The 24,833-nt window shown below is 35.8% G+C and overlaps 3 protein-coding genes across 3 annotated transcripts; 2 read left to right on the top strand and 1 right to left on the bottom strand.

Moving 5' to 3' along the window:
• The first annotated feature begins 8 nt into the window (after positions 1-8).
• On the top strand, positions 9-10,277 carry LOC109064500 (proline-rich protein 5-like). Its single transcript, XM_019081539.2, has 10 exons — positions 9-286; positions 2,552-2,732; positions 4,127-4,237; positions 4,323-4,403; positions 5,613-5,661; positions 5,739-5,796; positions 5,898-5,989; positions 6,067-6,207; positions 6,417-6,555; positions 8,018-10,277. Exons 2-10 carry the CDS (start codon positions 2,572-2,574, stop codon positions 8,554-8,556), a joined length of 1,371 nt encoding a protein of 456 aa, XP_018937084.2. The 5' UTR covers positions 9-286; positions 2,552-2,571; the 3' UTR covers positions 8,557-10,277.
• A 1,582-nt stretch (positions 10,278-11,859) lies between these two features.
• Positions 11,860-14,008, top strand: fbxl14a (F-box and leucine-rich repeat protein 14a). The gene has a single exon (XM_019081540.2). The coding sequence runs from the start codon at positions 12,266-12,268 to the stop codon at positions 13,499-13,501; it is 1,236 nt and encodes a 411-aa protein (XP_018937085.1). The 5' UTR covers positions 11,860-12,265; the 3' UTR covers positions 13,502-14,008.
• An 810-nt stretch (positions 14,009-14,818) lies between these two features.
• On the bottom strand, positions 14,819-21,252 carry LOC109064465 (muscarinic acetylcholine receptor M2-like). The gene is made up of 3 exons (XM_019081507.2): positions 21,043-21,252; positions 17,000-17,854; positions 14,819-15,669 (listed from the first exon to the last, which is right to left on the bottom strand). Exons 2-3 carry the CDS (start codon positions 17,820-17,822, stop codon positions 15,110-15,112), a joined length of 1,383 nt encoding a protein of 460 aa, XP_018937052.1. The 5' UTR covers positions 17,823-17,854; positions 21,043-21,252; the 3' UTR covers positions 14,819-15,109.
• Between the last annotated feature and the right edge of the window lie 3,581 nt (positions 21,253-24,833).

The raw sequence follows: 24,833 nt of genomic DNA, 5'->3' as shown, positions 1-24,833 counted from the left end.
TTTGTCTCGAGCACATCGAGACCCTTCGCACAGTGGCGCGCGTGCACGTGCCGGGGCGTGAACGCGCCACAGTCTGGACTGCCGTCTAGTCAGACAGTCTGCGACTCATGAGGCGGATAGGAGGGGCGAGTATTGGGGATGCCACAAGAATGATCCATTAACCCCGCACAGCCCACATCCGCATTTATGGATTAGTTTCTCCTGAAGTGAAAGCCATCCTATTTATTGTTTTCGTCATCACTGAAGTTTCTTAAATATCCCCACTTTGCACGCGGAGCGCATGACGGTGAGTGGCAACATTGTTACGATGCACTACTGTTCGTGTGGAGTGTTCGAACCGGGAGTTTTATGTTAAACCGCGTCTTTCCCCCTGGATGAATGGTGTATTGTTGCGCTGTTAGTAAATAACAAACGTCCCACGATCACCGTAAGGTACACTGAGTACCCAGTGCGTCAATCCCGCCGTGAATAACTTACAGCTAGTGATGAAACATGTAACCAACAGAAAAGGATGCATTGAAACACGGCCAGCTGGGTTGCGTGTTTCGTATCGAGTTTTAATAGAACAGTCAAGCGAGATGTGTTCGTCCAGAATGGGAAGTGATGCCCTTCCTCTCAAACAGGCTTCTCAGGTTCACCCAGACGTCGTCGTTTTAACTGTCTGCACTTTGGAAAGGGAAATGACGATTCCTGCTCCTCTAACACATCGTGGCTCGTGTCCTGGCACGTTCAGTGAACAAAGGGAAACTGGCATGACGCTTCAGGGAAACATAAAGCAAAGTCACATATTTGGGTCGAGGCCGTTGAGATGCGTTTGTGTGTGTGTGTGTGTGTGTGTGTGTGTGTGGTTTTTTTTAAGAGGCCATTAAAGGCTCTTACGGCCGCGTGAGCAAATGATGACAGACTGATGCAAGGCAAGTCTTTTGTTGTAGTAGCCTATTTTTTTTTTTTTTTTTTTTTTTTTTGCGAAGCTTCCCAGATGGTCCAGTAGGGGGCGCGGGATGAATTGTGTCGCATGGAGGTACACATGGAGAATGTATAACGTAAACAAGCACATCGATATTTGCTTTAACAGCATCCGAAATGAATGAAATTTGGGGGATCTTTGACAGAGTAATGGTTAAAAAAAAACTGCAGTTCGCTTGTAACATGTCCTCATAATCGACACTGTTTACCAAATGCTTGCATCAGGGAGTTGTGAAATTTAAAGGGATAGTTCACTTAAAATTGAAAATTCTGTTATCATTACACACACTCTTGTTGTTTCAAACCAGGGGCGTGTTTCCCAGAAGCGTGGTTAGCTAACTATTGTGGTAAGTTCCATTGAACTCTATTTGTAACCATAGTTGCTTTTGGGAAACACACCCCTGTATGAGATAAAATTAGATTTTTTTTCTTTTAAGTCCATGCTGGTCGCTCTTGTTATCTTTGCCATTACAATGAATGGAGACTTGATCTTCAAAATGAATTTGAGAACTGGATCAGTTGGATTTGAGAAAAAATAACGTAAAAAATGTAATGTAAATAAAGGCTAGTTAAAGGCATACTTCACCCGAAAACGACACTTTTGTCATCATTTGCTTACCTTCAAGTTGTTCCAAACATTAATTTCGTTTTGTATTTTGATATTTTGAGGAATGTTGTTAAAGAAACATTTGACAGCACGGTAGCTATTTAATTCCATTCTATGGAAAAATACTAAAGAAGTCAATAGGTATTGTCACCCTCATGTGGTTCCAAACTCGTAAGACCTTTGTTGATCTTCAGAACACAAATTAAGATATTTTTGATGAAATCCATGAGCTTTCTGACCCTGCACAGACAGCAACACAACTGACAACTGATTCAAGGCCCAGAAAGGTGGTAAGGACATTAAAATAGTCCATTTGACATCAGTGGTTCAACCTTAATTTATGAAGCCAAAACAATATTTTGCGCGCAAAGAAAACAAAAATAATGACTTTATTCAACAATATTTTCTCTTCCGTGTGAGTCTTCATTGAGCGCTCATGGGATGTGCTGCTGACGCAGGAGCTGGTGTTCTGACATAAAACCCGGATGCGCTGCGCTTTGTTTACAAGCAGAGGGAGACACACGCTGTACATAAAACAGTCTTCGTAAACATGTCTGAAGATTTTGACAGAGGGTGACTTGCAATTTTTTTGCCCAGCCTTACTTATTTGAACCAAAATATACAGATGTAGAGAGATGGATGTTCTACGTCAGAATATGCATAAAAAATATTCATAAAATTGAACCACTGATGTCACATGGACTATATGTCCTTACTACCGTTCTGGGCCTTGAACGTGTCAGTTGTGTTGCTGTCTATGCAGGGTCAGAAACCTCTCGGATTTCATAAAAAATGTCTTCATTTGTGTTCCAAAGATGAACAAAGTCTTAAAGGTTTGGAACAACGAGGGTGAGCAATTAATGCAGAATTTTCAGTTTGATGATCTAATTCCTTAAAGATGCATTCATGAGTAATACGGGAGCAGCCACCACAACACACTTTCATTTTGTCTCTTTCTTTGTCCATTTGTGTTATCAGAAGGACCAGAGATGTTCTGAATGAAAGGAGGATCTGGCAGCCTTTTGATAACAATGCTGGAGAACTTGAGCGGAGCCCACATTGATCGACCCGCCCCTAGACCATCCACATTCAGCTTCTCTGCCCTGTTTGCTCTGCCACACCACCTTCACATGGATGGGAGCAGTCATCCATTCAGGAGGTAAAACTGATGCTGTGAACAGAACTATTAACACACTCACATCCTGCTATACTGTACATACTCGTATCCTGTTATTTGTTTGTGATGTCCTTTGTTTTCCTGTATACCCTAAATAAGCCATATTCCAAACTTTTCTCATAATGTGTGACATTCCTCAATTTACCACCTGCTGAGGGAGTCACTTTGTGTATATTTATTGCCACAGGAGATTACTTGGTTCCAAGTATCAAAATGGGTTAATCGATATTAATGTAAATTCAATGAGTGCAGACAGGGCCAGTGAGAAATGGATCAAAATTTTCCAGACTAAAATCAATAGAGTACAGTCACCAGTGCCGTTTGTAATATTTATTTTTCCTACTTTTATAAAAGTAAAAAAATAAATAAAAATAAAATGTAAATATAGATAATCAATGAATATTAAATATAATAAAACATTAATTGTTATTATTATATTATTTTTTACATTACGAAAATAAATACGTTTTTTGTTGTAATTGAATTTTTTTATGTTAAAATAAAAGTATGTGTTTAAGTGTGTGTGTGTGTGTATATATATATATATATATATATTTAACATAATAATACAGGTAATATTTTTATTATTCATTTTTGTGCATTATATTAAATACTACATTATCTTATTTTTGATAAATATAAAAATATAACAATGATATAAAATAATATTTTTATAATTTATTATTTTAATAATTTTAAACAATTATATGTATAGTAGTGTATACCTATATATATATATATATATATATATATATATATATATATATATATATATGTATATGTATATGTATATGTGTGTGTGTGTGTGTGTGTGTGTGTATGTATGTGTGTGGGGGGTTAATTATATATGTGTATGTGTGTGTGTGTGTGTGTATATATTTTATATATTTTATATTATATATATATATATATATATATATATATATATATATATATATATATATATATATATATATATATAGTATTTTAAAAACTTTTTACCGTTTTTAAAAAAAAAAATTTTTATCTTCCAGGCAAAAATCATACGTTTAAGTGCTTCGAAGAGTAAACATATTTTAAAACCAGGAAGGAGGAGCAGGTTGTCACTCCCTCACACTGGGAGTGTGAAAGAAAGGGTGTTTTTGTGTTGCATAACTATTAAACGAGATTGGTTTATCTTTGTGGGCGTGCGTGTGTGTTTGACAGAGAGAGAGAAACTAAGGAAAGGATGGGAATGTAATGTTAGCAGGAAGGAAATTGGCTTCTCAACAATAAAGCAGTAGTTTCCTCCCCTTCTCGTCTCTAGCTGCATCTTTCCAGCTCCTCCCCTTCTCTCACTTGTTGTTGCTGTTCTGGACTAACTGAACCGTGTTTTATCCCTCTGTTTGAACCATGAGGACTCTGTACCGGTTGAAGTTGGTAAGTTCTCCAAATCTGAGTCAGCTGGGGAAAAATGAAAAGGCTTCACTGGAGGAGAGAGGATCAGGCCCTAATGCCACATGGAACAGGTTAGTGCAGGTTTTGTGCGTAGCGCATGTCAATAAGTGTCATAAACTGAGATGAGTAATTTTACATCTGTGTGATTTATTTTAGCATTCACAATGCAGTTATTGCTGTATTCCAAAAGAAAGGTCTGGCAGACAACGAACTCTATACACTCAATGAAGGTGTGAGGTGAGGAAAAACAGCATGGTATGTTGTGTTTTTTGTTTATTTTTATAAAAAATTTGGAGTAGGTTTGTGAATTATTCATTTCACTAGAATGGTAACTGTTAGCAGTGTTTAACATGTAAATGTTGGCAGCTGTGGAGGCTTCACATTATCAGCACAGAACAGTTGTGAGCGGACGCAGAGCCTCAGTCCACTATTATGTAACTATTACCAGAAAAAAATGTGAAGCAATAACATCCCAGCTTAGAAAAACATACCCACATCATATTTCACCCCAAAATCAAAAATCAAAAATAAGAAATTATTTTTAACACATATAAAATTAAGCTTATTTTTTGTACCATTAAGATTATATTTTTTGTATTGTGATATTACATTATTTTTTGTCATAATTAAGCACATGTAACTCATAATGCATGAATGGAAATCCGTCTGGACACAGTGAATATAAAACATAATTGGCATAAATTGAATATAGTAATGAAAAAAGTATTATTCTGATGTACAAATAAATGTATAAATAATGTATTTTTTTAGCATTTCTTTTATAAGAATTTGGGGGGAGATGTGGCTAATTCTCAAGAAAATAAGAAAAAAGTGCAAAAATGTACAATTACAAACACTTTAATCCAAAATATATTTTAATCATTTTTATATCATTCAGTACTTTGTGATCGTAAGATGTTTTTAAAAGAAATAAATATTTTTTTTTTTTTTAAATTTCCACACGGTTGCAATAAATTGAAAAAAGCTGACAGTAAAGACAATAATTACTTTTCAAGTGAATGCTGTTCTTTTTATTTATCAAAGAATCCTAAAAAGAAGTAGCATGGGTTCCACAAAAATAAGAAACAGCACAACTGTTTTCAACATTGATAAATAATAATAATAATAAGTGTTTCTTGAGCAGCAAATCAGTGTATTAGAATGATTTCTGAAGGATCATGTGACTGGAGTAATGATGCTGAAAATTCAGCTTTGCATCTCAAAAATAAATCACATTTTAAAATGTATAACAATACAATTTTTTAATATAAATTGTAATAATATTAAACAATTATTATACACATATATACAATTATATTATACACATATATGTGTGTGTGTGTCTGTGTGTATATATATATATATATATGTAGGTATAATGATTTGATTTTTCTTCTGAAACATATTTTAATGTGTTTAAAATGTTATAATATTTCATTTTATCAGGCAGCTATTGAAAACTGAGTTGGGCTCATTCTTTACAGAATACCTCCAGGTAAGTTATTTATTTTTTTCCCCCAGAGATGTGTTTGTTCTTATATGTACATTTAATTTCTTCCCTCTGTTCCTCAGAATCAGCTTTTGACTAAAGGCATGGTCATTTTGCGGGACAAAATAAGGTTTTATGAAGGTATACCCTCCCATTTTAAAGACAAAACACATTCCTTAAAACAATTTTTAAACTTTATGTCATTACACAGTATGTCACTTGTACACAAACAACACAAACAGGTCAGAAGTTACTGGACTCTTTGGCTGAGACGTGGGACTTCTTCTTTTGTGATGTTCTCACCATGCTTCAAGCCATCTTCCACCCCGTCCAGGTACAGTCTAGTCGTCCTGTGTGAAATAACTGCTTAGACGTCAGTTACAGCAGGTGTGTTTGTTCATGGCATCTCAGGGGAAGGAGCCGTCGGTGCGTCAGCTGGCCCTGCTGCACTTCCGAAACACCATCACCCTTAACATGAAGCTGGAGGAGGCTCTGTCCAGACCGCGAGCCCGCGTCCCTCCCTCCATCGTCCAGATGCTTTTAGTGTTACAGGTACTCTTCTTCTTAGATCATGTGAAAGATCCAGCCGTACTGTCATGAGCTGCACCCAGTGATTATAACATTGGGTCATTTGCCATGATTTCAGCAGTTGTGTCATATTGAGTGAGATATTAATCATAGGCCTTGTGCGTCTCAACTACAATGACTGTAATTAATTTTTCAAAAGGGATAGAGTCAAAGTGAAACTTCATGTCTTACAGGGGGTTCATGAATCCAAAGGTGTAAGTGAAGAATACCTGAAGCTGGAGTCTCTCATTCAGAAGGTGGTGTCGCCGTACCTGGGCACGCAGGGACTGTGTTCACATGAGTGTGGTGCCTCTCAGTGCTCCTGTGTTATTGGTGAGAGAGGCTATTTGAAAACCCAAAGTTAAAGATATGCAAAGAAGAGAACGCAAGGGATAGTCCACACAAGTTAAAATGGCAGCTGTATATAATTTTTTTTTTTTTTTACATTTTTAGTTTTAACTAGATCAAGGCAGTGACAGCAGAACAGAAGAAAAAATATTCTACGAATCATAACTAAGAAATTCGAATGTTCGAAAGTCTGCATTTATTATTTTTATTATAATATAATTTAAAATGTAATTTATTTCTGTGATGGCAAAGATAAATTTTCAGCATCATTACTCCAGTCTTCAGTGTCACATGAACCTTCAGAAATCATTCTAATATAATGATTTGGTGCTCAAGAAACATTTATTTTTATTATTATTATTATTATTATTATTATTATTATTATCAATGTTGAAATCAGTTTTGTATTTTTGTGGAAATCATGATACATTTTTTTCAGGATTCTTTGATGAATAGAAAGATCAAAATATTTGAAACCGAAATCTTATTTAACATTAAATGTATTTACATTTATGCAAGTTTACATTTGTTACAAAAATTAAAATGATAGCTTTTAAAGCATCAAAAAATGTTACTGACCCCGAACTTCTGGACAGTACTATATGGTTTATACATATAATTTCTAATATAATTTTCAGCAAAAAAAAAAGTTTGGAAGGACAGTATTTTGTATTTTAATAATGCAAAGAAATAAAACATTATTAAACTGTCCACCACTGCTTTTCAGGGGTCCTCCTCATAATTTACACACACAGAATAATTCAGTAAAACGTATGAATTAATAATTTTTTGCCTGTATCATAGAAACACAGAACATATAAAGAGATTTAAAGATCAAAAATGAGTTTTAAGCTGTATTAAGACACATTTATGCTGTATGAGGAAAAAACACTATATTAATATTATAGCATGTCATTTCCAAAATTAAATAACTGGCTACATTTAAAACAATATCTGGAAAACATTTATTTGGTGTGTGTTTTTTCCCACATGTTGTTAATGTTAGCTGTACAAACCTAAAGAGACAGATCTGTATTATATACTAATTGTTTATAAATTTCTTTTCACCATAAATAGAATTTAAGTTGACAGTTGCAAAGACAAACTTCATAAAAATACACTATTACAATTATATATTTTTCAAATAACATATTTCACAAGGGAGAAGGGATAAACAGAATCAATATTTTTTTCACAAAACGATTTGTTTCTTTCAGTAGAATAAAAAGCAGAATAAATCTATCAATATCAAATGTGTAAAAAAAAAATGCATTAATGAACTGTCCCTTTAAAAATCTTGCAAGGATGTTCTCCACCCATAAACATTTACTGCTTTGATCATTCAGCCGCTTGCATATCTATAAAGTATGTCAGAACTGTACGACTACTGCTATGTGTTCAATGAAAAAGCAGTATATCATTATTCATTTCTTAAAAATCTTTCCAGAGAGGCATTTGCAGTATTGCTGGTCCAAGTCTGCAGACCTGCCCTCCAGTAATCCAGTAGTGCGCTCCAAGAGTTACAACATCCCCATGCTGACCCCTGTGGCCGAGTATGACTCTGAAGTGAGCTCTGTGGGGAGCGTCGGCATCCGGCGTCACTCTGCGTGTGACGTCACTTCCTGCATAGAGCCCCAGGGCTATTCAGCCCTGTCTGTGGGAATAGAGACCAGCTCGACCCCCAGACTCTCACTCGATCACGAGCTCACTCTGTCCGGTGTGATGCGAGGGGCCACGGGACAGCCAGCTCTGATTTCTCCACCCGTCTTCATCCACACCACCTCAGGGTGTCTGCATGCAGCGGGCGCCCCGATGGCTTCATCCGAGTTGGACAAGGCCCCCTCGTCGCCCCCGAGCTGCTCCTCCAGTCCGGAGACCATTGTAATGCAGGGGCTGGACTCACTGGAATCAGATCCTGACGGAATCTTCATCGATTTTTCCCACTGCCGCTCCGATTCTTTCGGAACGAGCAGGAAAACTAGCTGATGGAATCTGTTGCCGTGCAGAATCCATTTCAGATTATAAACTACCACTTTTTTCTGTGAACTTGTGAAGTAGCTATGTATGTTGTGATTTTTAAAACTGGAATTTCATTCCTGCTTTGCGCAAAAGCCAAGGCTGCTTTGTGGGAAAAATGGGAGAAGACTCAATTTAAAGTGATTGTTTTTATAATGTTCTAAACCTGTGGATGAATTTTTGAATTTTTCTAGTTTTTCATAGACAGTAGACGTGGAATGTCTCCATTTTAATTAATGCACATTTTACTGTCTCTCATTTAAGTTTATTTCCACAATGGAATAAAAAAATTAAAAAGGGTGATTTTATCTCACAATTTAGAGTTTATATCTAACAATTAAGACTTTTGTCTTACAACTGCCGGATTGCAAGAAAAATCCAAGATAAAAAGTCAGACAGTTATGTTTTGTTTTTGTTTTTTTGACCGAAAAAAAGAATTGTAAGATATCAAGTCAGAATTCAGAAAATAAAAATCTGACTTCTTAGAAAAAAAAAAATTTAAAACTCAAAATCATTTGTGAGATGAAAACTCGAAACTACGAGTTTATAATTAAAAATTTTTGAAATTCGCAATCGCAATTGTGAGAAAAAAGTCAGCTTTTTAAAAATTTTATTCCATGGTAGAAATAAACTTTCATACTCATTTTGTTTAAAGTTGTTGTCACATTTTCTGTTGTTTGTCGAATTTTTTGCCTCGTCGACCATCAGAAAGCTGATTGGTTTATTAGTTCTTCTGTGTGAGGTGTGCTTCATACATCAACAATAGACAGCTGGCCTTTTGATTTGCAAAAGTGACTGCACCTTAAATGAGCTTCACGTATCGTAATGTGTTATGAGACGACAGTACGCCTAAATGTAGAAATCTCTTCCATTATTGTCGCTCTTTATCACACGCACTATTTATTGTCATAGGGCTTTAAACGAACTACATTTAGTGCTCTTTAATCATTGTCAAGCTAACCTGCACTCTTAATGGTATGAAAAGAAATTAGTCTCTTAATCTGAGAATAACGATAATGTCGCTAATGATAATACAGCGCAGAACATTGTACGTCTTGAACACTCTGTTTGGTTCTCAAGCTTGTTGTTTTTTTTGTGACTGGAAGTTAACGGGGTTTGCTAATTGAATGTGTTAAAAACTCCCTTTTAGTTAGTTGATTAAATAGAATAAATACAGAAAGATGGCGTTAGATGAAACTGGAATGCTAAACTTTACTTTTTGACTATTTTATTAGAAGGTATTCTTTAATTTAAAAAGATTATTATCTGATTTCTTTAGAATTTAGGAGTTAATTTAATTGGTAAATATGCATAAGTATAATTGGATAAATGCGTATTCCAGTTTATGAAATTGAAATGATGCATAAAAGCCCCATTGTATAAAAAATTATAAGGTACTTTAAAGAGTTTTTTGTGTCTGTTTTCTATGTATGTAAGCTTTTTGATTTAGGTTATAAGATAATGAATTTCTGTAGTTTTATAGATTTGAGATTGAGCATACCTGCATAGATTTTTACACAAGCAACATTTTTTAGAAATGTAAAAAGTTTACAGTGGTGCTTTAATACCTTGCACTGTCATTTCTGAAGTCTGTGCTTACTTTCATACTGAGTTTGTTATTGGCTTTCATGTGTGCTGCTGTGGACAACCTCAACAAGACAGAATTTGTAGTAAAATACTTTTATGCTTCAGCTTTATGGGTGTTTCAAAGTTTATGTGTGAAGTCTGTGAACAAATAGGCTGGGTTTTATTGGTCGTGCTCATAATTTATTCTATGCTTTGATAGATTTCGTTACAATTTCCTTTGGTTACTCTGTCGGAACAGATTAACATATGAAGGAAGCGTGTAAACCCTCACGTCTGATTTCAAAGATAACTGTGGAGCCTATTTGTTTAAGGCCAGTGACGTTGAGCCGGAAGTAAGGTTCGATAAATGACTGAATCATTCTTTGGATCCGAATCGACTGTTCGCGCATTTGATCAGAGCGGCTCTGGAATCAACAGCTCAACGATTCACTGAACCGACTCCTATAATAAACGATAAGTGAGCATTTGGAATAAAACGCGGATTTGACTCAAAGTAAGTTACTTTAATACCCTAACATCATATCAAATTTACAAACAATGAATTGTTAAAAATATATTTACGACCCAAAAGATCTGCTTTTTAAAAAATAAACCATGCCAAGACTTTTCCAACGTAAGTGATTCTGAGTGTTGTTTAGACCTATGTAAATGCGTATATATTTTTAAGAGCTATTCTTTAATTTAAAAAGATTATTATCTGATTTCTTTATAATTTAGGAGTTAATTTAATTAAATATGCATAAGTATAATTGGATAAATGCTTATTCCAGTTTATGAAATTGAAATGATGCATAAAAGCCCCATTGCATAAAAAATTATAAGGTACTTTAAAGAGTTTTTTGTGTCTGTTTTCTATGTATGTAAGCTTTTTGATTTAGGTTATAAGATAATGAATTTCTCTGTAGTTTTATAGATTTGAGATTGAGCGTACTTGCATAGATCTTTACACAAGCGACATTTGATCAGAGCGGCTCTGGAATCAACAGCTCAACGATTCACTGAACCGACTCCTATAATAAACGATAAGTGAGCATTTGGAATAAAACGCGGATTTGACTCAAAGTAAGTTACTTTAATACCCTAACATCATATCAAATTTACAAACAATGACTTGTTAAAAATATATTTACGACCCAAAATATCTGCTTTTTAAAAAATAAACCATGCCAAGGCTTTTCCAACGTAAGTGATTCTGAGTGTTGTTTAGACCTATGTAAATGCGTATATATTTTTAAGAGCTAAATATATTATTATTATTATAATTATTTACATATATATATATACATATATAATATATATATATTATATATATATATATATATATATATATATATATATATATATATATATATATATATATATATATAAAATTGAAGATTTTAGAAGGATCACGTATGGACGTATTTGCGTCACAACGTAAAGATTCACGTTTTATGAACTAATTATTTGAAACTGTTCAAAAGAACCGATTCGCGCAAATGAGTCGCACTTCCCATCACTAATAGGGGGGTTGTTGTTCTTTTTAAAGCACACGATTTGAATTCACCTGAACAAATGTAATACTTAATAATTTTTTTAAGAAAAATAATTACTCTTGATATACATTTTAGACCTTTTGAACATAAGCATACGGCTTTTTCAACCCAATAAAACCAACCCGCTGAACAGTCACCCTCCCCGTTTTGAATAGACGAAGACAAAGGCTACCGGAAACCGGACTCCATAGTTTTCGTCAAATGGCTGATTTGTGTTCACGCGAAATCGTTTGTTTTCTAAAACCGTTTACGTTCAGTTCTTCAGAGTCTTTTCTGCGCGCTTTTTCATGGCTCTATATTTATGTTCACTAAACATGCGCCGCGGTTTAGAAATAGTTGTTACGGAGACCTGGCGGTGCAAATACAGCGACGTAAGCTAGTTATCCCGAGCGAATGAATCCCAGACCGAGTTTTAAATGCAACAAAGCGCGTTCGTTCTTTATTTTCGTTGTTTGTTTACTTCCATTTCTCACGGCGTTTCTTTTACATGCGGTCCTCGCCTGCAGAAGACCAGACCAGACTAGTAACTTCGCTAAGCTAACGAGCCGCTCTCAGAAATGGAGATCCACGTCTCGAGCCTCTTCCCGGAGATCTTAGCGATGATTTTCAACTACCTGGACGTCAAAGGCAAAGGCAGAGTCGCGCAGGTATGCACGGCGTGGAGAGACGCCTCGTACCACAAATCCGTCTGGAGAGGAGTAGAAGCCAAACTCCACCTGAGAAGAGCAAACCCGTCGCTGTTCCCCAGCCTGCAAACCAGAGGCATCAAGAAAGTCCAGATCCTCAGCCTGAGGCGCAGCCTTAGCTATGTTATCCAGGGCATGCCCAACATCGAGAGCCTTAACTTGAGCGGATGCTACAACCTAACGGATAACGGCCTGGGGCATGCATTCGTGCAGGACATCCCGTCACTGAGGATGCTCAACCTGAGCCTGTGCAAACAGATCACCGATTCCAGTTTGGGCAGGATCGCGCAGTATCTCAAGAAGCTGGAGCTGCTGGATCTCGGCGGGTGTAGTAATATCACCAACACGGGGTTGTTGCTTATCGCGTGGGGCCTTCATAATCTCAAAAGCCTGAATTTGAGAAGCTGCAGACACGTTTCGGACGTAGGCATCGGACACCTGGCCGGCATGACGCGCAGCGCCGCGGAGGGCTGCTTGAGTTTGGAGCACCTCACTTTGCAGGACTGCCAGAAACTGAGCGATTTGTCGCTCAAGCACATTTCGAAGGGCCTAAACAAGCTGAAAGTCCTAAACCTGAGCTTTTGCGGTGGGATATCCGACGCTGGCATGATCCACCTGTCGCACATGACCCACCTCTGGACTCTGAACCTGCGCTCGTGCGACAACATAAGCGACACAGGAATCATGCATCTGTCCATGGGCGCTCTGAGGCTTTACGGGCTGGATGTGTCATTTTGCGACAAAGTGGGCGACCAGAGCCTGGCTTACATCGCGCAGGGCTTGTACCAGCTCAAGTCCCTGTCGCTTTGCTCGTGCCACATCAGCGACGACGGGATCAACCGGATGGTCCGGCAGATGCACGAGCTCAAGACGCTGAACATCGGCCAGTGCGTGCGGATCACGGACAAGGGCCTCGAGCTCATAGCGGATCACCTGACGCAGCTGACCGGGATAGACCTGTACGGCTGTACCAAAATAACGAAAAGAGGACTGGAGAGAATCACGCAGCTGCCCTGCCTTAAGGTGCTGAACTTGGGACTCTGGCAAATGACCGAGGTCAAGGGTTTAGGAGACGCGTCCGAGATCCTGCCCTGCTACACCTCGTGACTACCTCAGCGATGTCTTGGTTTTTCTAGAGACGTGTATTATTTTATGAAGACGTCATGTACTTTGTGACTAAGCCTGTTCGGGAAAGAGGCCCGATGTAGTTCAAATTGAATCAGCAATAAAACACTGAACAGCCTTGCTAGGGGTATAGTCTGACGGTTCCCTTTGAATGCCTTTGTGTTTTTCTGTACTTTGTTTTAGAGCTTCATATTGAGGTAAAATGACTTTTATTCTCATTTCCACTGACAAACGCATTTTGTCACTGCCTTTAAGTATTTATCCTGAAAAACCAGCATTATACTGTTAACTGAAGAGGAAATAATGTTTACCATGTGCGTGGACAAGGAGGAAAACTTGCTTGTTGGTTTCATGTGATTCCTCGCTGGTGAAATGGAACATATGCAATTTAAACTTTGTTTAAAAAAAAGGCCAGTTTGCTTGTTAAAGACCTACAAGATGTCTGTTTATTTTCTTATGATAAATGATTAAAGCTAAAATTGTTTTTAACTGAATTGTTTCATTCCTGATATTTAAAATAAATAAATAAATAAATTGTATTCTCCAGTTCAATACAACACTCACTACATTCTATCTGAATTACATTTCTTTCCATAATTTTACTGTTTTCATTTTTCCCACCTCACACAACACTTTTAAAAAATCCTAAATGACTAAACCGTGCATATTATGTACATAAGATAACATCAAATGTGTTTATGTACATTTAATTGGAAGTAAAAAAGTGAAAAATTTATTATTTTCACAATGCTGTACATTCCAATCAAACATTAATCACAGTCAGAAAAAAAACAATAAATACTTTTTATACATGCAGAATATTGCACCACTTACAAATTGCAAATAATTATATTTAAAACTGTATGTATGTATATATATATATATATATATATATATATATATATATATATATATATATATATATTATATATAAAAATTTGTGTAATAATGAAACCATTATTGGCATAATTAATTAAATACTACAGAAAAATTTAATTAAAGTCACATTGAAAGAGAATGTGATTTTCTTCCAAATACATGCACTGTAACGGAGGTCTCTGGTTAAAATATAATTTGTATAAAATATACAATAAAATTGCGAAATAATATTTCAATTTAAAGTAACACTTTTTTTATTTGAATATATTTTTAAATGTAATTTATTTTTGTGATAAAAAGCTGAATTTTCAGCATCATTACTCCAGTCTTCAGTGTCACATGATCCTTCAGAAATCATTCTGATATGCAGAGTTGCTGATCAATAAACATGTCTTATTATTAATGCTGAAAACAGTTGTGCCTCAACATTTTTTTGGAACAGTACTGTGTTTTATACATATAATTTGTAATAAAATGTTTTAGCAAGAAGCTTGGAAGGGCACCAATGAAAATGACCAATATTTGTATTTTAATGATGCAAAGAAATAAAACGCAGCTACTTTTCAGCAGTCCTCCTCATAATTTGGCTGCTGAAATATCATGTAAATGTTTCAACAGTTTGGACAAGCCTGGTATTTTCAAACCCAGGAACGGATCCAAACTACCAGACTCTGGATATCGTCAGTGAAGCTGTTTATAAGTGCATAGAGCTTAATGTTTTCTGGGGGCATGAATATTCCTGTATTGGCATGTCAGCAGCTGTTTGAAGGTGTTCTTGAAGGTGACATTGCACAGGGCATAGCAGGCTGGGTTCACCGTACTGTTTATGTAGCAGAGCCAGTAGCCAAAGGTCCACATCGTGTTTGGAATACAGGAAGAGCAAAACGTGTTGATGAGCACCATGACATTGTAGGGGGTCCATGTGACTGCAAACGCCACCAGAATGGCCATAATGGTCCTTGTGACTTTCTTCTCCCGCAATGATAAGCCCTTCCTCTTCTGATAATGTGACACCAGACTCAGCCTTTCCTTCCCGTTGGTCATGTCCTGAGCTCCGCTGTTGGGTTTATAGCTGTTTTGCAGGTCCTTTTGGGATGTTGTTCTGAAGCAAGTAAATTTGGCCCAACTTCCTGTGGCCAGCGGAGCTGATTGGTTCTGACGGCTTCTGATGTCACTGTTAGTGCTTATGGATACGGCCTCGTCATCCCTCTGATTGGAAGAAGCGAGCACACTTCCAGATAAAGAGTCATTCTCACTCTCACGCTCTTCTCCTGCAGGTGGGTACAAGACATCTTCAGTGAGGTCTTTGATGATTATGAGATTTAGCTATATTTGATTTAGCAAACTGGGAAAAGAACATAATATTTGTGATTGACTGTGTATGGTCAGCTGCCAAGCTCCCAAAAGGACCATAAAAGTATTATAAATGTAGTTATGTCTTAGCAGCTTCAATTTCAGTCTTTTAAAATATTTCTGTAATTATAATTTATAATTATTTTAAAATATTTTATCAATGATTTTGAAGACATTTAGTGATTTTGATATTTTAACAATAAGATTTTTAACAATAAAAAAATACACACACATTAGATGGATGCTTTATATATATTACTCGTATTATGAAGCTTTTATTTGATTTTTTAGAAATTATTTATTTTATTTTCAAACAAGGTAACTAAAAATCTTTTTTTTTTTACATTTTACCTGCCTTTATATTTTAATTTTTCTTGATCTATCTATCTATCTATCTATCTATCTATCTATCTATCTATCTATCTATCTGTCTATCTGTCTGTCTGTCTGTCTGTCTGTCTGTCTGTCTGTCTGTCTGTCTATTTATCTATCTATCTAATAAAAAGTTTATTATTATGCTGCCTTTATTATTTTTTACTGTACCTGACTTTTGTTACAAATTATATCTGCTATTTTTGTTCTATGACTATTTTCTCCTATGCATATTATTAAAATAGTTAAGAAATAATTAATAAAGAAAGGGGTTCATATTTGAGTGTCCTTTCCAAACTGTTAATTTAGTAATAATTATATACTATTACTATTATAGTATTTTATATTTTGAACTAGAGACATTTTTTAGTTATCATTTTAATTTAGGTTTTAATATTTGTATGTGTTTTTGACCTTTTATTTTTTTATTTTATTTATTTAGAATTTTTTTGTTCTTTAAAAAATATTCCTGCTTAGCCTTAATTTATTTTAGTTTTAGGAATTTTAATACTTCAGTTTATTTATTTTTTTTCTGTTGCCAAAGCAATTTCAAATTTTTGTGTAAGTTGTTTAGGTTTTTTACCTAATATTTATATTTTATTTGATTTTTTTCAGATTTATTTCAATCAACACAAATGTTATTAAACTGATATATTTTTTAAACTAACATTAGTTAACAATAACAACACTAATTGAAAAAGTTTCTGGTATATTTTTATGCTACATGTTTGTCTTTTTTGGAGCTTGACGGCCCTTGGCCTTTGCATATAAATTGTGTGAAACATTATAGAAAGTGTGAACATTCTTCAAAATATTTCCCACTGAAGTAAAAAGTAATCCAGGTTTGGAATGATGAGAATATTTGGAATGACTTACCTGTAGTGGCATCTGAAGCCCTCTGCTTGCGTAGGACCATATCCTCTCCTGCTTGGATTGACTTCCTCTCCGTACTGTTCCCAGCTGTGGGTCCAGCCTGGACTCCATCATTACTGACTCTAGAAACTCTCCGGTTGTCTCTGCTTCGGACGCGGCTGCGGCTGGCTTTGGAGATCTGCCAGTACAGTACGGTCATGGTGACGACCGGCAGGTAGAAGGCAGCGATGGCTGTGCCGAAGGTCACCACGGCATTGGAGAAAAACTGGATGTAGCACTCGCCCTCGGGAACCGTCCGGCTGCCCGTGATGAACTGCCAGAACAGGATAGCCGGAGCCCAGAGAATGAACGACAGGATCCATCCGGCGGCGATCATCATGCCTGCCATCCTGTGGGTCCTTTTGGCCGGGTAGCTGAGAGGCTTGGTGACGCAGAAATATCGGTCAAAGCTGATGATGAGGAGGTTCATAACAGAGGCGTTGCTCACCACGTAGTCCAGAGCCAACCAGAGGTCACACACCAAAGCTCCTAAAGGCCAGCGGCCAGTCACAATGTATACAGTGTACAGGTTCATGGAGAAAACGCCGATGAACAAGTCAGCACATGCTAGACTGAACAGGAAGTAGTTGTTGACCGTCTGGAGGTTCCTGTTGACCTTGATGGAGAGCATGACCAGCACATTGCCGATAATTGTGATCAGGCTTAAAGTGCTCAGGCCGAGAATGATGAGAACAAGCTCGACAAGAGAGAAGGGACTGTCTAGGGAAGAGTCAGTCTTGTTAGCATGGCTGGAGTTTGGAGGAAGAGTGAAGTTGGACATCTCCATCTTTCCTCATCACAGGACATGCACATCAGAGCCTAAGGGATAAAAATGAATATTGTTACTTACATTTACAGATGCTTTTACTTGGGTCAGTAAGCAACCGCATGGCCCAAAGTACCCTAGAAACTGCATAGTAACAGGATAAAACCATTTAATAAACTCTAGCAACTGCGTTAGCAACAGGATAAAACCATTAAGAACATTATAGCAAAAGAATATTAAAGGCAAAAAAGTTACATCTGGAAACAAATGCTTAGATCTTTAGACATTTTTATAGTTTTGAAGTTTATTTTTAGTTTGTCTTTGTCAATTTTCAAAACATTTTGTATCAATAACTAAAACTACAAAATATTTAGTATGATTTATTATATATATATATATATATAATATATAGATATATATATATATATATATGTATATATATATATATATAAATATATATTTATTTATATATATATATTATCAAATCATTTTTACTATAATTAGCTTTGAAGTCATAAAATACTTTTTATTTTGGTTTCAGTTTCTCCAATTATATTTTTATTTTGGTCTTTTTTTCAAAAATATTTCAGTTTAGCTTTAATATAATTTTATAGTTGGCAAGACAACATTTCTATTTTAAGTTTTTAAATTTTTCTTCTAATATTTATATTTTACTTCCATTTTATTTCAATTAATATTACATGTTTTATTCATTTTAGTAACAATAACAACACTAAATAACAAGTTTTCAATTAGTCTTTTCAATTTTCAATATATTTTGTTTTAAAAACTAAAACTAAACATTTATTTTGAAGTCATAAAATGCATTTTATTTTTGTTCAAGTTTTTTCAATAACATTATTTTTATTTTGGTCATTTATTTATTTTTTATTAAATTTGTATTTAATTCATTTAATTTCATTAACAATAGATTAAATACTTTTTTTGGGCCACTATATATTTCTTGCATTTTTTACTACATTAGAAATACAATACATTGTTCAGTAAACATCAATGCTCTCTTTAAAATGCATAAAACGCTGTTAAAAAGGCCACTCCTGTTTTTATTGTTCAGAATATTACAGCCCGTACCGTGTGGAAAGTGAACTAGGGTGCATGTGTGCGGATGGAGTCTGTTTGACAAACATCGTTCTCAAACAGAGAGTACATCTGTATTGTTTTGCTGGGCTCTTTGCTGCCAGATTTCCATTAAGGCACAGGAGAGAAGCTTCACATTGATGGGAGTTATAATACTGCAGGGAAAACATGACTCTGATATTATCACACAGAGTTTAATGTAGCTGCATGGAGGAAAGGATTCTAATAGCATATGTCTCATTTACTGTAGCCAGGATGGCCTCTGGGAGCAATAAGCGCATTAGCTTTAACAGAACAGCATGTACTGTACTTCACACTTCAGCTTGGATCAGCACCAAAAACTGCATTCTCAACAACTAGATTTAACAGGGTTTGATGAAAACATGTTAGCATGTTAAAAACAGCTAAACCAGCCTAAACTGGTTCCCTTGTCTTAGCTGGTTTAAGCTGGCAGTAGCTGGTTTTAGCTGGTCTCCCAGTCTGGATGAGCTGGGGTGTTGCTATGTGTTGCTAAGTGTTTTAGAGGGTTGCTATGGTGTTGCTATGGTGTTCTGGGTGGTGTTTAGCATGTTACTATGTGGTTGCTGTGTTGTTGCTATGTGCTTGCAAAGATATTCAATTTTTTAGCATGTTACTACAGTATGTGATTGATGATGTGTTGATTTGTGGTTTCTTAAGTGTTGTAGAGGGTTGCTAGGTTGTTGCTAGGGTGTTCTGGTTGGTGTTTAGCATGTTACTCTGTGGTTTCTAGGGTGTTGCTTCTGTTTTGTAGCATGCTTTACCATGTTTTTTTTAGCAGTATCTGTTACTGCTAACTAAGCAGCTCTTTGTAAAGTCATCACGGGCGGAGCTATATATGATTTAAATTTTATATAATGCAAACAGATGGTATATGTCGTTCTTATAGGTGAGCTCCTGAGCAAATATGTACTCTGTCAATGAGAGTTTGGGTTGATTTAGAGTGACTGAGGTTTTGTTTTAACTACTGTTCTCAAAAGTGAATGGCCTATTCTGTTTGTTAAGAGTAGATATAGTGGGGTCTGGTCACCATCACTCTCAGAATAAAGAATAAAGCTGAGGATGTGTGCTGGTGTGTTTTATATTCTCTTTGAAGTATAAATGACATTATGAGCTAATCTAATATGAATAATGTCAATATGGTACAACATATTACTGAAGCTCTTGGTATTTGTCTGCTGTTTTAAGTTAGATTAATAATAGCACTAATGTGCTGTCACATTTGCTCACTTCTCGGAGACCAGTTCTTGTTGGCAAAAACAATGAGGACAGAGCAAAATATCAAGATGGAAGGTGTTAAATTGTGAAAACATACATATTCATTCTTTATTTTAAGATTGTGCTGATTTCAGTCACCCATCTTCACCCTTCTAGCTGGTGCCACAAGTTCTTGTTAGAAAGCCAGGGGCAATACAGCACAGCCATGTGGGAAATATCTCAGTGCTGTGACAAAGAACAGCAATCTTAGCACCAGTGATACAATTTGTACCTTAGATTAGTTTGTGTGTGTATGTTTATGTGTGTTTAGCTTCTGAAATTCTTTACATATTTGTTTTATAGTTTAGGGCAGCATGGGGCTAGTTGTCACAATTGTTACTCTAGTGTCACATGGTAGGTTAGTTTTTGAAAATCACTTTCTGCATAGGCACATACTTCAACCATTATTGTGCAGGCAGAAGAAGAAAAAAATATGTATATATATACATACATATAAAAAATACAGTACAAATATGTACATTTTTGTGACAACATGCCCCAATAGAGAACCTATATAGGGCTAAGTTGTCACATTGTAAACTGTTATAGACTTTTCAGCTAAATTTAAACAGTAAAACAATTATGAAATTCAAAACAGTAATGAAACATCAACATTTTCACTGTTATTCTCTAAAAAATAGTTAAACAATATTAATTTTAAACAATAAAGCATTTATGAAGTGCAAAGTAAATGGTAATGCTCAAATATTACTTTAGCATACACATGTTGTCATAAAACACATGGCAACATGTGACTTCATATGTGATGGCTCAACTTCAAATCAGCTCAAATCATAAAAAGCTCAAATCATAAAAATAACAACAACAAAAAAAAAAAACGGCATTAGTACTACCAATTATCTAATACCTTATTTCTGCAGTCAGATGTCCTTCATTGTCCAGTCATATCTTCTATGGGTGCAGATGATTGTCAAAAGCAACTGTCTTGTGTGAGGATCAGGGTGAGCTGTCTATCTGTCTGTCTGTTGTTCTCTGCAGTGACAGTCTGTAAATGAGCTCTATGAGTGTGTAAACGTGAGGGTGGGCTCTAAACACACCTACATGAAAGCCCAGTGAACCATAAGGAGCGTGGTAGAGCTTAAACATGAACGGAACAAATGTTAAAATGATCTATCTATCTATCTATCTATCTATCTATCTATCTATCTATCTATCTATCTATCTATCTATCTATCTGTCTGTCTGTCTGTCTGTCTGTCTGTCTGTCTGTCTAGCTGTATGTCTATCTATCTATCTGTCTATCTATCTATCTATCTATCTATCTATCTATCTATCTATCTATCTATCTGTCTGTCTGTCTGTCTGTCTATCTATCTATCTGTCTGTCTGTCTATGTATTTATCTATCGATCAATAATAGAATGGAATATTATAACATATTAGAAGTATTAAACTGTAACAAATTAGAACATGTGAACATTAGATACCACAGTCTTTAACTTGCATAGAAACACAAATACATACTTAGGATCGCTGTGGTGGACAGTAGGGTAACACACTGAGGTCAGACATAATACACATTCACCTGCTGTCTCTCTCTTATTTGTTCTGTTTCAGGAATGGCTGTAAAGTTCTTTATAAAGTTAAGGTAAATTTGTTGAAGTAGAGGTTTCTTATGGGTATGTATTTATGACAGTGAAGGAGGAAGTGCGTCTCTTTCTTGATCTCTCCTGTCTGACAGTGAGCACACACCCTTTGCTCTCTGGGTAACCAGCTCTTTCTGTGTCTGCCGGTCTTGATGGCTAAACTGTGCTCACTGAGGCTGTACTTGGTCAGGATCTGTCTCTGCTTTGTGTCTCTGACACTTTGGAGATTATCTTCCAATTCATAATTTGATTTTAGAGTTTGATAGAATTGTAATTTACTTTGTGTTTTAGTTTCCTGGTCCCAATGTTCCAGATATGTGTTTTTAGATTGTCTGATAATGTGATTTATTTTGATGTTCGGATGAGAAGCAGTGCTGGTTTGAGACTGGATAGTGTTAGTAGAGTTAGTAAGGTTAGTAAGTCTCAGAACTGCTTTTAAATGTAGCGATTCTGTGGGACTTGATTTAAGATGCATCCAGAATTTAAGGGATCTTTTATGCATATTAATAATCAATGGAAATCAATGGGCCTAATTCTGCCCTACATGCATTATTGGGTGTTTTTCTTTGTAGTTTTAGAATCATTTTGCAGAATTCTGTGTGTAGGACTTCTGTTGGATGTATGTCCCATCTAGTGTAGCTCTGATGCACCCCAAACCTCACTTCCATACAGCGCTATGGGCTGAATCACACTATCAAAGAATTTACACCAAATTGGAAGCGGTATTTCAGTATTTTGGATTTTTTCTTGATTGCATATAGAGCTCTTCGAGCTTTATCTTTGAGAGCATTCACTGCCGAACTGAAACTCCCTGATGCAGTGAGGATCAGGCAGAGGTAAGTGTACTGCAGCGTGTGTGCTAGGGCGGTGCTGCCTAGACTGAACTGGTGTCTGTGTTCCTGACATCTGGCTTTTTCTGAAAGACCATAATGTCTGTCTTTTTGAGGTTTAAGTTGTGCTTTTAGTTGTCCAGCAGGTCCAGGGGCTGCTGTAGTCCCTGTGTGGTGGATGACAGCAGCACTCAATCATCTGCATACAGCAAAAGCTTGATGTTTTTGTCTTGTAGAGAGAGTCCAAGGGTTGTAGACTGTTCCAACTGCACCGTTAATTCATTAATGTAAATGTTGAACAGCGCTGGACTCGGGCTACAGCCCTGCTGCACTCCTCTTTTCTGGGTGAAGATTTCTGTATGTTTGTTGCCAATTCGGATTGCACATTTGTTGTTTGAATACATTGATTTTATAATGTCAGAAACTTTACCCCTACACCACTTTGCAAAATCTATCTATCCATCTATCTGTCTGTTTATTTATTTATCTAACAACAGTAATAGGCTGGAGGTTATAATAAATCCCTTCTCCCACAGAACTGCTCTTTTGGTGGTTTTCTGCTGAATAATTTGGGCTCGGGCTGCTGTGAGCAGTTACAGCATCCCGGTGAAAACATCTGTCGTCAGAAGGTTCTGTCAAACATCTCATCACAAGTACCAAGAGACAAAACCCACTCTCAGGTCCTGTTAATACTGTACATTCCCCAGTGCCACCAGACCATAGGAAGACTGTCCTACTGACACTGTTGCTGAAATATACTGCATGCTGGTTATCCCACACTGACAAATGCCGCACTATTGTTTCTTTTTTTAATGTAAAAATATTTTACAACAAATGTGCTTTAAAAAAAATAATGATGATGATAATTATAATAACCAATAAAGCTTTAAAATTTATCAAAGCTTTATGTCTCTGTTATTATTTCTATATTACCTTTATTAGTATTATACTACATTGCTAACATGTTCATCATAGAAGAAAAGTATTCAGGTCATTGTGAGTATGATTTAATGTCCTGAATGATTATACATTTTTTTTTGTTTTGGTGTTATTATTATTATTATTTTGTGTTTGATCAGTAAGACCTATTCCATGCTGTTGCAGTGATCAGCCGCTTGGTGGTACTGCTGAGCAGAGTATTGTCTGCCATGTAAAATGAATCTCAATTACTGTAAAATCTTTTTCCAAAGTTAGCTTTGTGAGAAATGAGAACAAAGGTAAATCAGCAAAATCCTAACAAAACGACCATGAAGCTTGAATTTAGTGCATAAACGTATCATTCATTTAAATAAAATTATTGCAAAGATAAGCACAATGTAATCACAAACACTGACATACGCACACTTATCCCCTCAGGTCCTGTCTCAGCAGTGTCTCTACATTCAAGCAGCACAGCAAGCAATCAGTGCCCAAGCTTAACAAGTCTCACCACGCTGCAGAAACAACAATTAGGCTATCTCTGTTCTATTGTCTCATCTCACCACTTTAGCATTTATCATAAAAACACATACGAGATTACTGCACCCCGTCATTTTCAGTGCAAAATATGTGTTGTGTCTCTTTATTAATTCAAATATAATTAGTTTATTATTTAGTATTTCATTAAAAGACACGAAAACGCAAGCTTCTTTTGTTTTTAACAATAAAATATTGAACAAAACTGATTCGAGGAAAACTTTGAACTAGAATGCATACACACCAATCCTAGTGCAAAATATTATTTAAAATTTTCAATTTACTTTTTAAAATATTGTTTCAATGGACTGTAGTAGCATTCATATATTTTGTTTATACTATGAATACATTCATATAAAAGTCATCCTACCCTTGTTTTTAGATGACTAACCCTATAAGATACATGTAAAGCCTCAGTACAAAGGTTAATGATGACTTTTCCATGGGCCGTCTTACAGTTTTTCATGGCTGCACAAATGCAAAAGTGAGTTTTGCCTAGAACTAAAACTAGTCTGTAATTCTATGTATATTCTACAGTCACAACAATGAATGGCACTATAAATCAGTGTAATGAATGTTCAGTCGCCATGATTACTCTCATTTTAAATGGATTGAATGCTCCCTGCCTTCCATTGTGGTTCTTTAGGAAAATACAGTAGTCACGGATATGTGGGGAAACTTTGCTCGTTGGTTTGCATGCTCATGACATTTGAAATTTAAATAGTATGTAAAATAATAAGGCTGGCTATGATAATATTTCTAAAGCTT

The sequence above is a fragment of the Cyprinus carpio genome, chromosome B25 (genome assembly GCF_018340385.1).
Source record: "Cyprinus carpio isolate SPL01 chromosome B25, ASM1834038v1, whole genome shotgun sequence".
NCBI classification, from domain to species: domain Eukaryota; kingdom Metazoa; phylum Chordata; class Actinopteri; order Cypriniformes; family Cyprinidae; genus Cyprinus; species Cyprinus carpio.
The sequence above is the reverse complement of the archived record's forward strand: the minus strand, read 5'-3'. Positions and strand labels throughout refer to the sequence as shown.

Bases quoted from the DNA above. Each gene is read 5' to 3' on its own strand.
- LOC109064500 (XM_019081539.2), top strand. From the start codon at position 2,572: ATGAAAGGAGGATCTGGCAGCCTTTTGATAACAATGCTGGAGAACTTG. The intron at 2,733-4,126 runs GTAAAACTGATG...TTGAACCATGAG, and splicing joins AGCAGTCATCCATTCAGGAG to GACTCTGTACCGGTTGAAGT. The intron at 4,238-4,322 runs GTTAGTGCAGGT...GATTTATTTTAG, and splicing joins CCTAATGCCACATGGAACAG to CATTCACAATGCAGTTATTG.
- fbxl14a (XM_019081540.2), top strand. From the start codon at position 12,266: ATGGAGATCCACGTCTCGAGCCTCTTCCCGGAGATCTTAGCGATGATT.
- LOC109064465 (XM_019081507.2), bottom strand. From the start codon at position 17,822: ATGGAGATGTCCAACTTCACTCTTCCTCCAAACTCCAGCCATGCTAAC. The intron at 15,670-16,999 runs GTAAGTCATTCC...ACCCACCTGCAG, and splicing joins GGCTTCAGATGCCACTACAG to GAGAAGAGCGTGAGAGTGAG.